Source organism: Siphateles boraxobius, unplaced genomic scaffold, assembly GCF_051911475.1.
Source record: "Siphateles boraxobius isolate OS27281-9 unplaced genomic scaffold, OSU_SipBor_1 16, whole genome shotgun sequence".
Taxonomy (NCBI): domain Eukaryota; kingdom Metazoa; phylum Chordata; class Actinopteri; order Cypriniformes; family Leuciscidae; genus Siphateles; species Siphateles boraxobius.
In genome coordinates, this window is record NW_027508766.1 from 15,808,269 (window position 1) to 15,824,702 (window position 16,434).

At 38.7% G+C, this 16,434-nt stretch overlaps 1 protein-coding gene and 1 long non-coding RNA gene across 2 annotated transcripts in view; one reads left to right on the forward strand and one right to left on the reverse strand.

The window, feature by feature from the left end:
* coq2 (coenzyme Q2 4-hydroxybenzoate polyprenyltransferase) overlaps nt 1-16,434 on the forward strand; it is a 19,748-nt gene continuing 3,314 nt past the window's right edge. The window contains exons 1-5 of the mRNA XM_077231757.1: nt 1-243; nt 586-1,015; nt 1,109-1,275; nt 2,332-2,453; nt 16,320-16,405. Of these exons, the coding sequence (XP_077087872.1) occupies nt 712-1,015; nt 1,109-1,275; nt 2,332-2,453; nt 16,320-16,405 (679 nt within the window). The 5' untranslated portion in view covers nt 1-243; nt 586-711. The remainder of the gene's footprint in view (nt 244-585; nt 1,016-1,108; nt 1,276-2,331; nt 2,454-16,319; nt 16,406-16,434) is intronic.
* LOC143738963 (uncharacterized) lies at nt 5,762-7,044 on the reverse strand. The gene is made up of 2 exons (XR_013204105.1): nt 7,012-7,044; nt 5,762-5,969 (listed from the first exon to the last, which is right to left on the reverse strand). It is a non-coding gene; the product is annotated as an uncharacterized LOC143738963 (long non-coding RNA).

Below are 16,434 nucleotides of genomic sequence, written 5' to 3' on the forward strand. Positions count from 1 at the left end.
GCTTTAGAATGTTTTATAGCTTATCGACTGTGATATTTCTTTAAATGTCATCTATAATTGGTGCTCGCAAATACTGAATAATAACATGAAAGACAACAAGTAGGCTATATTAGAATGAAATATTAAACCACCAAGCAGGCGGAACTATACAGAAAACAAACGTTTCAGGAGGAACACGACATTGGAGCACACCATAGTGTAAACTAAAGGACTTCAAAAATTGTTCAGCTGTCACATAGCGCTGTAAGTTAAATATGTCCAATAGAAATTAATGATTTAAAAACGTTTTAACAGGGAAATATCATTGACATTACTGATCTATCATTTCCCCCCCGGTACATGCTTTCTGCGGTTTGTAACACCTTTGTTTGATCAATCGGGGGCATTTCAGTGGGAATAGTGTAACAGAAGGAGCGCAGTATTTAAAATCTTAAAATCATATTCAATTTGATTACACTTACAGAATACTGGCACACATTTTTTACAAGAAAAAGCCTTATTTTCACTCAACTTGGCATTTTCATGACTCGTCAGTAATCTGTACTGAATACCGTGTATTGTGTTCTCTGCTGTTTGTATTGTCAGGTTTTTGTTCCCGAAGAGGTCCCTCATTTACACATGAATGCAAGTAGACAATGAATGAAGCACCTCACTACTTTGCAGTCGTGACATCTCTTACTAAAAGTCGGCCATGACAGCTCAACAGACAAAATGATGTGCACCAGACTACTGACACTGCTTAAACCACATGCAGTGAAGAGGAATCTACCACCGATCTGTTCTGCCCGTTTTTCAAGCCTCAGAAGACAGCATGAAAACATAATCACAGACTATTGTCAGCCTGGATCCTGCTTTAACAAAAGTGATGATCACAAACAGAGAATATGGTCTCCTTCACTGTCAGGTCACAACTACGGAAGAAGGTTTTTCAGCCTCACGCCTGCTGGTATTGTCAATGCAGCTCCTGCATCTGTTCAGCCGTACCTCAGATTAATGAGACTTGACAAACCCATAGGTGAGCTCATGTCAAACGACACATTATCCAGGAAGCTCAAAGATTTCAAGCTCTTCTGTGTTTCATTATAATATTAATGAAGTGTTCTTTTAGGAACGTGGCTGCTGTATCTGCCTTGTACGTGGAGTATTGGGCTGGCGGCAGACCCGGGATGCCTTCCTGATCTGCGCATGCTTGTGCTGTTTGGTGTTGGAGCTTTGCTTATGAGAGGAGCTGGATGCACTATCAATGACATGTGGGATAAAGACTTTGACAGGAAGGTATGAGCACATGAATTTAAAAAGTCGACATGGAGGTTGCGATAGACTTTTCCCCCTATTTTGACATTTCCGAGTGAAACAGCTTCTCGAACAAGTGAAAAAATTGAGAGGCATCATTCTTGATGACTTGATTTTGTCCACTGGGAATTAATTGGATCTTTGGATCATTGTGGTTTGCTTTTTTGCTGTGATCTCAATCATCTCATGTGAGTGACAGGTTGTTCTGCCCTCGTGCCAGTAAATGCGTCATCAGAGAAAAGATGTTAAGGATCACAGATAAACCATTCATAATAAATACTCCACAAAAATGTTGATTTCATGGTGACTTTAATATGTTTTCCCCCTCATAATGTTCTTCCCTTAGTCCCAAAAAGTTGTTTTTGCTCATTATCTGAGAACATTAGATGTGGTGTTCTATAGAAGCTTGCTTTCGCCACAGAATAAAAAACAAAATGTAAGTGCTTCATTTTATCTCACTTACATTTTGCAATTCTGACGTTTATTCTTATTTATTATTATTGACGTTTATTATTATTGTCTTTGAAACCGGGCACAGATCTCACAATTCTGACTTTATTTCTCACAATTGCTAGTTTATATCTTGCAAATCTCGCTATTTCGATTTTATAGCTCACAATTCTGAGAAATTCTCAGAATTGCGAGATAAAAAGTCGCGAATTACTTTTTTTATTTTTTATTCAGTAGCGGAAACAAGCTTCCATACATTTCAGCATTATCATCTGCTGTTCAACACTCTAACCTAACATATCTCCTAATCTTACCTGTGACAGCGTGCCATAAACAGTGTCAGTGTCAGACTTAGTTCATCAAAAAAGAATATTCTCTTATCACTTACCCTTACAAACCTTTATGACATTTTTCTGTGGTACATAAGATGTTTTAAAGAATGTTGGTTACCTTACCAGTTTTGGTGATAATTGACTTTCATTGCATTGACATAAAAAAAATACTGAGGTATTTTTAATAAGATCTAATGTGGATTTGATCTTGGCAGCTGTTGGAATCTGATGTTGGGGTCTGTCATGTTTTTGGTAGGTGTCAAGGACAGCCACTCGGCCCATTGCATCAGGGGAGATCACACCGTTTCGGGCTCTGGTTTTCCTCGGAGGCCAGCTGAGTTTAGCACTGGGGGTCCTGCTATGCCTCAATTTCTACAGGTATTTCATAATTTAGTTTATTTTTTAAATTATTTTTATGTATTTTTTGCTAACAATTGGGACTGGGGCAGAATTTTTACTTTCAAGTTGATATTATACTAATAGCAAGGAAGCTCGAAGGCCGCTCTGCTGTTCATTTTCAAAACAACAGCAATAATACTCTACACAGGTCATTAAACTACATTATCACTTCAGGTTGAATGATTCTGATTGGTTAAGGCACAGATAAACTTAGACAATTTCCACATATGGTTGTTCATCAGGGGGCGCATTACAAAAAGATCCTAACTTTAGAATCCTATCTTATCAGTTTGGTACCCATGCCAATTGCAGTTAGGACCTTATTTAGGACATAAGCTATTACAAAATGACATTTCAATGCATATGACAGTGCATAATATTATCTTAACCACAGAAAGGAAAATGGTATTACAGAAGCATCCTAACTCCACAAAAAATCCTAAAAACTGTCTTAAATTTAGGACAACCCCAATGGTGTCCTAACTTCAAAATTATTTGAAAGCCAACTAGGGGTGCACCGAAATTTCGGCCGCCGAAAATGGCATTAGACAGTAAAAGAAATGGACACAGCGACCCCATTGATTTCAACGGAGAAGACTGAAGCCCGATTATTGCACTTCCTGCCTGATGGCTGAGCGACTGCGCAGGCCTAAACTGAGCGTGACGACAGTCTGACAGTTGTACATCTTCTAGTAGCTGTGGCAAAACAAATCTGAATCACCTAATTCCTCAAAAACTTTGTTGAAATATTTTGTCCCATTGTTTTTATGGACTCTCTATCTAAGGGCTTCTCCATTGACTTTATGCCTCTTTGTCCCCCGATTGCCTCATAGACCGTAAAAGATTGCCTGCGAGCTTCTCCTCTTGTCTATACTGTAATGTCTCTATTGTGCGACATAAAGTCGCTTGGTTATGACGCAATCGTTAGCCTGTTTTTAACAAAAACGGCTTCTACGGGGCCATAACTTAAGATACAAAGTAATGGAGCCTTTTATTCATTGTCGTGTTTATTTAGAAATAAATAGTGGACAAATTAAGTCTTTGGACGCCTCAGATGTAAAGTTATTCGCTGTCAAAGTGACGCCAAAAGGAATGGGAGTCAATGGAATGCTAATAGTAGGTGAAGTTCTGCTACAATGGCGGCTCCCGCGAGGCTTCAACTTCCGGCTGATGGATTACCCCCTTGGTTATTAGGTAAATTAGTTCAAATCTCCCGGAAGAGCGAGCAAGCAAGAGCTCGTGCTCCAAACCGTGTAGCGCGCGCATGCCAGACAGGGAGAGAGAGCGAGAGACCTTGTGTGTGTGTGCTAGTGTGCCACATGAAGCGCATGTAAGACCCCCAGTCCAATTTTCTGTGTATTGCAGTTACATTAAAATTTACGTGGCACTGCACAACTGTGTTTCCCAAGGCTACATAGGCTTACATGTTGTTTACAGTTTGAGTTTGGATTAAGTTCTAGTGCTGTTTTTGCACTGTTGTTTTGCATTGTTTTGCACAGATATTTAAAATGTAAGTAAAAAATTGTTTACATGCAGCAGCAGAATAGATCACTGCCATTCTGTGATTTTGTGTGCAGTTATTCAGATAATTGTGGATCGTTTTGCACAACTGTTAAAAAACTATTTTATTTGATGGAATAAAACTTGAAGAATAATATTATTTGGTATTATTATTTATATTTATTGTTAAAAATATTTTAGGTTTTGTACTGTATATATATATATATATATATATATATATATATATATATATATATATATGTATATATTAGTATAAGTTTTTAAAAGAAGCCATTTTCGGCTTCAGTTTCGGTTTTCGGCCAAGTGCATCCTAAATTTTTCGGTTTCGGCCCAGAATTTTCCTTTCGGTGCATCACCAAAGCCAACTATTAAAATTAAAAACATTTTTTAACGATACAAGATGAAGAACAGCAATCTTTGATGGTGGAAAGACTTTGTGAACACCCAAAAGATGTGCTTCACTTTGCCAACAAAACATTAAAGGGGTGGTTGATTGCGATTTCACTTTTTTCATTTTAAATAGTGTGTAATGTTGCTGTTGGTGCATGAACAGAATCTGCAAAATTGCTGCACTGAAAGTTCAACGTAAGCAGAGATATCTTTTAAAAATCAGGAAGTTTAATGCCTACAAAAACTACTCGAATGGGACTACAATGAGATACTCCCGGGTTTTATACGATACTAACCCATAATCAACCCTCCCATCGAAATATGCAAAAAAAGGGGGCATGGCCATATTTCTGCTGCTTTGTCGAAGAGGAAGAGTTATAGTGGTGAGCAGTAGCCATGCCGTCAGAAGTGTGTTATTTTCACCCAGCTGTCAGGTCTTCTGTGTTCGGGCTTCCTACTGACGCTGCAGAGCCATAGAGAGAAAGAGTTGCGACACTCCCATAGACCGCCATAGGAACTTTGGAATGCGGAAGTAACGCGTGTCGTGGAGCAGCCAATAGTTCCAAACACTGATAGTTCCAGCATTGAACCCCATTCCTTTTCAGTGTTTCCGAAGTACGCTCGCTTGTAAATTAATGAAATTACTCTATTTTTTTACTTTTACACACATTAGCTGACCTCTCGTGAATCTAGTCAGTAGTTATATTTTATGTAGCCAGTTTTAGTTAATATTTATTGGAAGATAATAGGTTAATTGCAGCTATAGCTTACGTGACACTAACGTTAGCTAACTTACGGTAAGCTAATGTATATAATATATAATATTAATAATAATAATATTTTATATATATATATATATAATATTATATACACACACACACACACACACACACACACACACACACACACACACACACACACACACACACACACACACACACACACAGAATTCATTTATTTAAATGGGTTAGGGTTATGTGTGTATATATGCATATTTGTCAAAATGTGTGTTTGTGTAATACATATAGGCCTAGATAACCTGTGTATATATATATATATATATATACATACACAATTAATATATTATGTGTATGGGTTAGGGTTAGTTATGTGTGATTGAAATATATATACATGTGTACTGTACACAGTACATCGTATACATGTATTTGTGTGTGTTTTCTGATGAATGGTTTAGTCTATGATTAGGGTAGGATGAAGGGGTACATTAGCCATACTGAAATGAATCCCGTAACAGTTATTTAGCTACGTATATAGGAACATAGTTAATTCACTCATTAACTATCTCTCCGGTTTCATTTTATGAAGTTAATATTTACCGAACATTGCTGCAAATATAGTCGTTGCTTTCTACGTTATGGGAGCAAGGCAAGGCAAGGCAAGGCAAGTTTATTTATATAGCACATTTTTCATACACATAGAAGAAATTAAAATAATCAAAAGAAATCAGAATAATTAAAACAGTTTAGAATAAAAATAAAATACAGAAATAATCAAATGAAATCAGAGTAATTAAAACATAAAATAAAATACAGTGCAAACAGTCGGACGAACAGTGGCACAATGCTAATTCAGTAAATGCACAGCTAAACAGATGTGTTTTGAGTCTGGATTTGAATGTGACTACTGTAGGAGCACATCTGATCTCTTCTGGATGCTGGTTCCAGCTGCGGCTGGCATAATAGCTAAAAGCAGACTCGCCATGCTTAGAGTGAACCCTTGGTATTACTAGCCGATGTGATCCTAATGATCTGAGTGATCTGTTGGGTTTATATTCAGTGAGCATATCTGCAATGTATTGAGGTCCTAGGCCATTGAATGATTTATATACCACTAATAATTCTTTAAAATCAATCATAAATGTAACTGGCAGCCAGTGTAAAGACCTGAGGACTGGTGTGATGTGTTCATATTTTCTGGTTCTGCTCACAATCCTGGCGGCAGCGTTCTGTATGAGCTGCAACTGTCTTATGGTCTTTTTGGGAAAGCCAGTGAGGAGTCCATTACAATAATCCACCCTGCTGGTGATGAAAGCATGCAGTTTTTCTAAGTCTTTACTGGAAACAAAGCATCTAATTCTTGCAATATTTTTCAGGTGATAGTATGCTAATTTAGTTATTGCTTTGACATGACTACTTAAACTAAGGTCTGACTCTAGTAGAGACACACCCAGATTCCTGACTTGATTTTTAGTTGTTTGACCCCTAGACTGAAGGTATGCGTTCACCTTGAGAACTTCATCTTTGTTTCCAAACGCAATGACTTCAGTTTTGTCTTTGTTTAACTGAAGAAAGTTTTGGCACATCCAATTGTTTACTTCATCAATGCATTGGCAAAGGGAGTCAATGGGGCTGTAATCGTTAGGCGATAGGGCTAAGTAGAGCTGTGTGTCGTCTGCATAGCTGTGGTAAGCGATTTGGTTCTTTCTCATTATTTGGCTCATTGGGAGCATGTACAGGTTGAATAGGAGTGGCGCAAGAATTGAGCCTTGAGGGACTCCGCATGTCATGGATGTCCACTCAGACTTATGGTCTCCTATACTCACATAATAACCTCTGCCTCCTAAGTATGACCTGAACCATTTTAGGACTATCCCAGAAAGCCCGACCCAGTTTTCCAGCCTGTCAAGAAGTATGTTGTGATCGACAGTGTCAAATGCAGCACTGAGGTCGAGTAGTACCAGCACTGATAATGTACCACCTTTCTGATATTATTGATTTTCTCAGAGAAGAAGGAAGCAAACTCACTGCACTTTCTCACTGAGAGCATTTCACTGGGAATCTGGCTTGGGGGGTTTGTCAGTCTCTCTACAGTAGCAAAAAGAGTGCGCGTGTTGTTTATATTGCTAATATTCGAGAAGAAAGTCTGTCTAGCTTTGCCTAGTTACTTATTGAAAGCATGGATGCTGTCTTTGTAGATGTTATAATGGACTACAAGTTTTGTCTTTCGCCACATGCGCTCTGCTTTTCTGCATTGTCTTTTCATATTTTGCACTGCTGTTGAGTTTCTCCAAGGTGCTTTTTGTCTGTCACTCTTCTTCCTGACTTTCACAGGAGCAATATCATCAATTACACTCTTAACTTTTGAGTTAAAAGAATCAAGGAGAAAATCAACAGAGTCAGCAGATATGCTTGGTGTTAAAGATATAGCCTTCATAAATGGTACACTAGTGTTCTCATTTAAGCATCTCTTCTTGACAGACACAGATCTAGCTTCAATGGCAGGAGAGATCAATATATCAAAGAAAATACAAAAATGATCCGACAGTGCTACATCCTTAATAACAATTGATGAAATGTTTAGACTGTTCTGAAGTTCCCTGTTTACATCAGATGTTGTTGCTTGTGGAAGGCAGCACGTTGTTGTATCCCTGCTATTAATGTTTCTGATTACGGAGTCGCCCAGTATCAGAGTACTGGGCCCGGCTGCGCTCTGAGCTGAGTGCCGCTGTCTGCTCGACCTTGAGCCCCAGTTAGCATCAGTGTTAGCTACTGGCTGATTCAGTCTGTGTTCGATCATATTCATCAAATTTGGGGATTCCTCATTCATTAATACTTCAAATCTGTTCTCAAGATGTATAGGCGGTGGTAGGAGACCAGTGTTTGCAGTCCTTGTCAGAGCCGTATCTGGGGTAGAGGAGACAATCTGATGTCTTGAGTGCCTTTGGGTCTCGCTCCCTGTTTGTGCCATCGATTAGTAAGTCGATCGGCTTGTTTCTCTACATTCAGTATGGCCTGTCGAGAAGCACTAGATTCATGGGACTCACCGGCTGTATGCTGAGGGCGTTCATGACGAAGCTCTGTTGTGTGTTCCGTCTGGTTTGGTGGTCCCGCAATTAACTTTGTTTCAAGAATTGCAATCCTTTGTAAAAGTCTGTGGCAGTTGGAGCAGCAAGTAGATTCCAGAGGAGGCATTTTCTTATCCTTATGAATGTAGGCAGTTGTGTTTTCTCTTCCCCGGAATGTAAGCTTTCAGTGGGAGGCTGGTCGAATAAAATAATTCTGCTTTTTTTGTAGTAATCCAAGCGTTTGAGCACTGTGCTGATTTGCTGAAGTTAAAATTAGGTGATAAAAGGAGATAAAATATAGAAATATAAAAGCGATTGAGCAAAGCACGGAGCAGTAAGCGAGAGCGTCCGAACAGCAGCTGAGCAGGAAGTGAGCAGTCCATTTCCCTCCTAAATCATTCATTTGTGCAAGCACAGCGTAATTATTTATGTTGGTTGGAATTCTGAACGGACCGCCACTGCACACCTCTTTGCGTGATCACGAAGGTAGGCTAATGGCTGAATCTGAATTTATAAGCAAGATCACGGATCAATAGCCTAATACAGCCCAGTTGTGCTAAAATAAATATCATGAGACGTCCATCATCAGATCAAAGCCGCTAAAGCCAGTGCTACTACCCATGCGAACACTAAGCTTTTCCCTCCAAAAAACCCCTAAAACTTATGTAAGTAATATAGAGTATTTCGTTGTCACCCTGCCTCTCCAAATGCAAAACTGACATTAACTAAATGCAATAATGCAGTAACAGCTGAAAAAGTACTTGGGTTTGTGTTTTATTTTATATTTACCGTTCAATAATGTAATCGCTGCTGTCTGTCCCATAGAAGAACATGACAGCCAGCGTATGTTTTGGAACTATTGGGGCTTACATGAACCATGTGACAGCCATAGCGGCGACATCAAAGCGTGTCGCAACTCTTTCTCTCTATGGCTCTGGGACGCTGTAGTTCGTCAATAATGGCTACAATTTATCTTTGTTTATTCCTGAAAATTACAATCGTAATTTAGCTCTCTGTGCTGCGCATTTTACGGAAGACAGCTTCCAGAATCTCCACGAATTCAATGCCGGATTAAACAAGAAACGGTTACTAAAGCATGAAGCAGTTCTAACTTTAAAACCAGAAGCAGCAGTTGTTGGGCCACAACCTGTAAGTAAGACTTAATAATTTTAAATGTATTTGCATGTATAATTTCAGACGTAATGCTTTAGTTTTATCAAGGACGTAAACAAATGCCAGCGCTGGCTTTAGTAGCCACTTCGTGTGTCTATGACAAACACGTACAAACATTTTGGACCGGAATTTGTAATTATGTACTAATTTTGTAAATGTATTTTCCATGTATACTTTATGATGAAATTGTTCGATTTGAACGTAAACCAATGCCAACGCCAATGTTTTGCCAATGTTTATAGTAGCCAGTTAGTTCGATGCTATTTTGTGTGTATAAGACAAACGTGTACACCTAAAGAAAACAATACACTGATTAAACTAAGTTTTGTGAATAGATGAACGGTTGTTCATTATATCGATAAAACAATTACTTTAAAAAACGGTATTACTCTGTCATTTATTCAGTTATATTAAATGCTTACTCAGGAGAAAACCGTATCTCAAAAGCTATAAGCAGCAGTAGCATTTTCAAGTAACAGCGTATCGAAATTCTTATATAATAATAGTAGAATAGAAAAGAATAGAATAGAATAATAATAATAATAAAATGTACCATTCAGAAACGTTTTGTAAGAGCCGTGGGGAGGTTCTGCTTGACTCTCTTCATTGCCTCTTTCTGGGTCTGATTCTGGCTCAAACTGATACGGCAGTAGGCTATTGACACTATTTACATTTGACCGGAGCACATGCAACTTTCGCCCGTAAAGGTAATGGGCGTGAAGTTTCCGACTACGTGCACTACGCAGTTTAGCCAATTACAACACACCGGCCCAACTAACCAATCTGAGCCCATTGCCTGTTTCTGAGGGAGTGGTTTCATAGAATCAGGAAGTCAACCGGTCGTTCAAATGACAGAGGAGAAAGCGGCTTACAATAAAGGTGACATTTATGAAAAATGAGGCTTTAAAAAAAAAAAACACACACACACTTAGACATTTTATATTGCACCCCATAAACACAATCATGCAAAGAAAAAAAGCAGTAAACCATCCCTTTAACAAATAATTACAGACTCCTATGAAATAAAAGGATTAGGCTTTGCCTTTTCTAACAAGCTTATCAAAACTTTACTCAATGAAAAGCACCACTTATTTTGTTTCTCCATTTTAATCTCAGTTATTTATATGAGTTTTTTTTTTTCCGTTTTACTTTACAGCAGCTGTTTGCCTGTAGTTGGTTGCTTGGTAACAGACCTGAGAGTTGATTACTCACTGTAACTCACTGAAGGGGTTTAATTTTTCCTAACTACAGATGAGATTTTGTAAGATTTAGGATAAGAAATCCTAAATCAACATAAGATTTGCTGCTGTAATACAAATTTTGTGAAAAATCCTAAATTAACTTGTCAGATCTTAATTTAAGACTTACGATGGAAAGTTTCTGTAATACGCCCCCAGAAGCCTATCTCCTTTTTTTAACAGGATGTCCGAATCCTGGTTCAGGCACAAAGTGACCCACTGACGTCACCAATCTGAGTTTCTAGGCTCCAGTTTGTTTGTTTGCTCTAGCTCTGACAAGGAACTTTCCCAAAACATTTCAATGTCACCTTTATTTATATAGCTCTATTAAAACAACACACGTTGACCAATGTGCTTTACATCATCACCGAAAAGTAGAAAAAAAATAGGGTAAACGTACCTATTAAGCTCACCAAAATCTACATTGAGACATTTTAGTATCACAAGATATTGGTTTTAGTACAAGAAGTTATTTTAAAATAAAATATTAATCTCTCACACTATAATATTTCATTTTATTTTAAATGACAAAAGTATTTCAATTAAGATGTACAATATAAAAAGTCTGGCTGTGCTTAATGGGTACATTTTGTACCCTTTAAGCACACCCCTGTTCCCAATAAGCTCACAACATGTTTTTTGTTTATTTTAAGCAACCTTTTTAAAGAATAATTGAAACATGTTTTATTTGAAGGTACAGAGTCAATCACAAAAGCAACAGAACTCTAAAATCAAGCACAGATTCTAAAAGATCAGATCTGGTACTCCACTTGCGTCTAAAGCGCAACTTACGCAACTGGTGATAATTAAAGTAACTGGCGTAAGCTAGTTACTTTACTTCATAAAGTTTGAAATATGAATACTTTTGCTACACAAACACATGGCTATGCTTCAGAAGGCCTTTATTAACCCCCCCGGAGCAGTGTGGAGCACTTTTATGATGGATAGATGCACTTTTATGATGGATAGATGCACTATATCATGATAGATGCACTTTTACGATGGATGGATGCACTTTTTTGAGCTTCAAACTGATGGTTGCAATTCACTGCCACTTTAAAGCTCGGAAGTGTCAGGGTGTTTATTAATATAACTCTGATTGTATTCTTCTGAAAGAAGAAAGTCATATACACCTATGGCTTGAGGGTGAGTAAATCATGGGGTAATTTTCATTTTAAAGTGAACTACTCCTTTAAACACCTCTGATTGGCCAATGCGTTCATACGCTCAATATAGCTATGTCTGTGATTGGCTACAACACTTCAAAAACATGTCTTCACCGCGCGCTTTTCTTATCAGTGTTTGAAAGCAGGCGTCTATCAGAGGATCCCTAATATATCCACTGATAAACTGATCCGTTGATAGACGCCTGCTTTCAAACGCTCCCGTGTGTATGTGTAAGAGCTCTGAAGTCGTTATATCAGAATAAACTATAATTCTGTCTACCCATATCTCAGTGTGCAATGGTCTGATTTGCTTGAAATTACGGCATGTAGTAACAAACACATCAATTGGTTAAGACATCAAGTAGGATAAAACATTAATTTTTTCTTATTATAATCTGATCTGAAATTTGGAATGGTGCTTAATGGGTACTTGAGCTTAATAGGTACGTTTACACTACTACAATAGTAATAGAATAAAACAAAATAAAATCTTATTAAAAAATTCCATCAAAAGCATGAATAGGCCATGGCAAACAAATATGTCTTAAGTTGTACTTTAAAAACATGTACAGAGTCAGCATCCCTAACATATAATGGTAAGCTATTCCAAAGTCTTTTATTTTTATTTTAAAGCAACTTTTGAGTTGATGATCTCAAATTTCTTCCTGACTGATACTCCATTAACAGAGCTGATAAATAAGTCGGTGTAAGGTCATGGAGTGATTTATACACCAATAAAATAAGTTTAAAATCAATCCTATATTGAACAGGGAGCCAATGTAGAGAGATCAAATATGGAGTGATGTGTTCACGTTTTTTAATCTTCAATAATAACCTTGCTGCCGCGTTTTGAACCTTTTGCAGCCGTAGAAAGAATGCTTGACTAATACCCTTATATAAAGATACGTCTTATACGTCAGACATGATTTCATCTTAGCCAAGTTTCCCAAATGAAAGAAACTTGTCTTTACCACATGATTTATCTGTGCATTCAGCTTCAGGGAGCTATCAATATAAACACCCACGTTTTTAACACGTTCTTTAACATATATTGAAAGTGGGCCGAAATGTAACTCTGCTGCGCCCCTGGTTCCTCTGGGGCCGAACACTACAACCTCAGTCTTATTTTCATTAAGATATAAAAAGTTAGAAGCCAGCTGTAAGGGGTATACAGTCAAAGACCTAGAACCAGATATGAAGAATGAAGAATAAAGAAAAGTTAGTAAAAGTAGGCCGCCCCCCTTACAGTTACAAAGATCACAGCAGTTATACCATTTCCAAGGTCTAAGCTACGTCATTGCTTACAGGATGAATGATTCTCATTGGCTATGAAATAGATAAACACAGTAATTTTCCACACATATACAGATAGACTGAAGCATATCTCCATCGATTATGCAGCTGAAGTTAGGCACGTCATGACCTTCCAGGTCGCAGATTTGGGTTGCTGGGCGCCAGCATGTACAGAACAACAACTCAGTCAATCTCTAATAATACCAGTGGTTCCTTAACCTGTAACCAAGAAGACTAACACACACACCGACGCACAGCTTTTCCAAGGTTGGGTTTGCAAAGGCTCTAACTATAAACAGGAGAGTCCTCTCAAAACATCAAGATAATGCTTTCTTTCTCTCAAGGATAGCTAAACTTTAGTCTAACTGGAAAGTAAGGCTTTAACAAAGAAATGTCCCCTTGAACTATTGCCTTCAATGACCCCTATATGTTTTAAAACATTGAAGACCTTTCTCAAACACAAAACAAGTCCCTATTTCATTTCTGGAAGCTGGGTTAAATAATGGCGCTTTTCCACTGCATGGTACGGTTCGGCTCGGCACGGCTCACTTGTGGCGCTTTTCCACTGCATGGTACGGTACGGTACGACTCGGCACGGCTCACTTGTGGCGCTTTTCCACTGCATGGTACGGTACGGTTCGGTACGGTACGCCATGCTTTGGCGCTTTTCCACTGCATGGTACGGTACCGCTCGGCTCGGCACGGCTCACTTGTGGCGCTTTTCCACTGCATGGTACGGTACGGTACGACTCGGCACGGCTCACTTGTGGCACTTTTCCACTGCATGGTACGGTACGGTACGGCTCGCTTCGGCTCGCTTTAAATGGTACCACCTCTGTTGAGGTTCCAAGCGTACCGTACCGATACTAAAATGTGACGTAGAAGCACTGTAGATCACTGATTGGTCAGACAGACAGAATCGTCAATACCAGCGCCACTGTATTTGCGAGACATCAAACCCCCTAGATTTAAATAGCCAGTAACAGCCTCCCATGTTTTAAAACTACTTGCTTGACTTGCTTGAAGAAAAAAAAACTTCCAAAAAAAAATGGCTGAATCGTGGTCAGTGGACGAGAACCGCAGACGTTCCTCTTGTTAGTTGCCGAGGAGCGGATAAACTACGATCAGTCATAATCCCACCCACTTTGAAGCGGTACTAACTGCAGTGGAAAAGCAACCAAGCTAAAGCTAACCGAGCCAAAGCTAGCCGTGCCGCGCCGAGTCGTACCACGCAGTGGAAAAGCAAAGCGAGCCGAACCGTGCCGCGCCGAGCCAAACCGTACTGAGCCGTACCGAGCCGTACCATCCAGTGAAAAAAGCGCCATAATCATGTACTGTTACTGCATTCATATATCAAATACAGACATTAAAGAATACATGAAAAGAATATTTCAGTAATCACACTGGTAACTTATATAAACAAGGTAAAATCTCCAGAGAAGTCATTCAACTCATTTGATATTTAGAAGGAAAAAAAATTATTAATGCCTTAATTATAATCAATCATTTCATATACATTGAAGCAGCAGTGAATTCTAATCCACCCCCTTCACAGCCATGATTTAAGATCACAGGCTGGACATTAGAGGCTCCAGGCTATTTCAGTTTATTAATGGTAAATATATTTGCAAGTCATCTACATAGCAAAGAAATGCAGTGTCGTACCTCCTAAGAATATCTCCAAACGGGAGCATATAAAGCAAAAAAAGTGTTTGGGCCAGGATAGAGCCTTGTGGCACACCACATACAAGTGATGTAGAGCTTGATGTATACTGGCCGAATCTCACGGCCATGCTTCTAGCAGTCAGGTATGACCTGAACCAATTTAGGGCCTTCCTCTGAATCCCTACATATTCCTCTAGCTGCGATGGCAGCACCGTGTGATCAATTGTATCAAAGGCTGCGGTTAAATCTAATAAAACTAAGGCCCAATTTATACTTCTGCGTCGAACTCACGCCGTAGCTACGTCGTAGGCTGTGTGTAGCGCGCGTACCCTTCGGCGTACCCTGACGTGCACCTCTCCAAAAATGTAACAACGTGTCAATTCTACGCGGACGCAAGCGCTGTGATTGGTCTGCTCAAACCGCTCCCTCGGGTTTCACATGCTCCCTCTGCGTGCGTCAACGCGGACAACGACGCAGAAGTATAAATTAAAACCAATGCGTAGTCTACGGCGTAGAGGCTCCGGCGTAGGTCCGACGCAGAAGAATAAATCAGCCTGCTGAATCACCAGAATCCACTGTCATCAATAAATCATTGAACACTTTTACAAGGGCAGTCTCTGTAGAATGATGCCTCTTAAAACCAGACTGGTAAACTTCACCAATCGTATTCTGTTCTAAATAAACCTGTAGTTGATTAAGCGCCACTTTTTCTAAAATTTTTGACATAAATGAGAGATGAGAGACTGGTCTATATTGATTCAAGTCAGTTGGATCTAAATTGTTTTTTTTTTTACAAAGGTTTTTTTAATGAGTTCAAATTGATTAAAATCTCTAGTGTGTGTAACAAGGCTTAAAAAGTCATTGCTCATTTGTGGGATAATTCCTCTAAGATTCTCAATCTTTGTTTTAAATGAATTAAGAAAGTTATCACATATGGGGTCGGATCAAGATTTAATATGGGAGGGTTTATAACTGTATTTATAATATGAAATAACGACCTAGGATTGTTACCGTTTTTTTCTATTAGCTCAACAAAATAATTTGATTTGGCTAATTTTATAGTCCTCTGAATTTTTTTTAGCGCTTCCTTAAGGATGTCATAGTAAATTTGTAACTTATTTTTCTTCCACTTTCTCTCTGCTTGGCTACAAATTTGTCTAAGACCTCTTATTTCATCATTTAACCACGAATCAGACCTAACTTTATGCTGTTTAGTGTTTTGAGGAGCCACTTCATCTAACACATCTTTACAGGTTGAATGCAGCCAGCACAAGTGCTCATCAACACCCATATCATGAAAAACAGTCAGACACCTTGCACACCTCATTTAACTTTACGATAAATTCTGTACTAGTCATTGATGAAAAACTGCGAAAAGATTGCAGAGATATTCACAGCATGACAAACCTGTTGTACTCTATTAGCAAACAATCCAAACAATTTCCTATGGACAAAATCAAGTCCCTGCATTTTTTCTTGTTGGAAAAGCAATTTCTTTCAAATATACATTACAATAGGAGGAAAATATGATTACAATATTCGTTTCATGCCGGCTTTAATTTCTGATAAACTGTGACTTCCCATCTCTCTCTAGCATAGCTCTTGGAGCTGCTTCATTGTCGCTGGTGGTCACATACCCTCTCATGAAGAGAATCACATACTGGCCGCAGTTTGTTTTAGGTGTGTTACCATTTATTTAATCTTTCTCA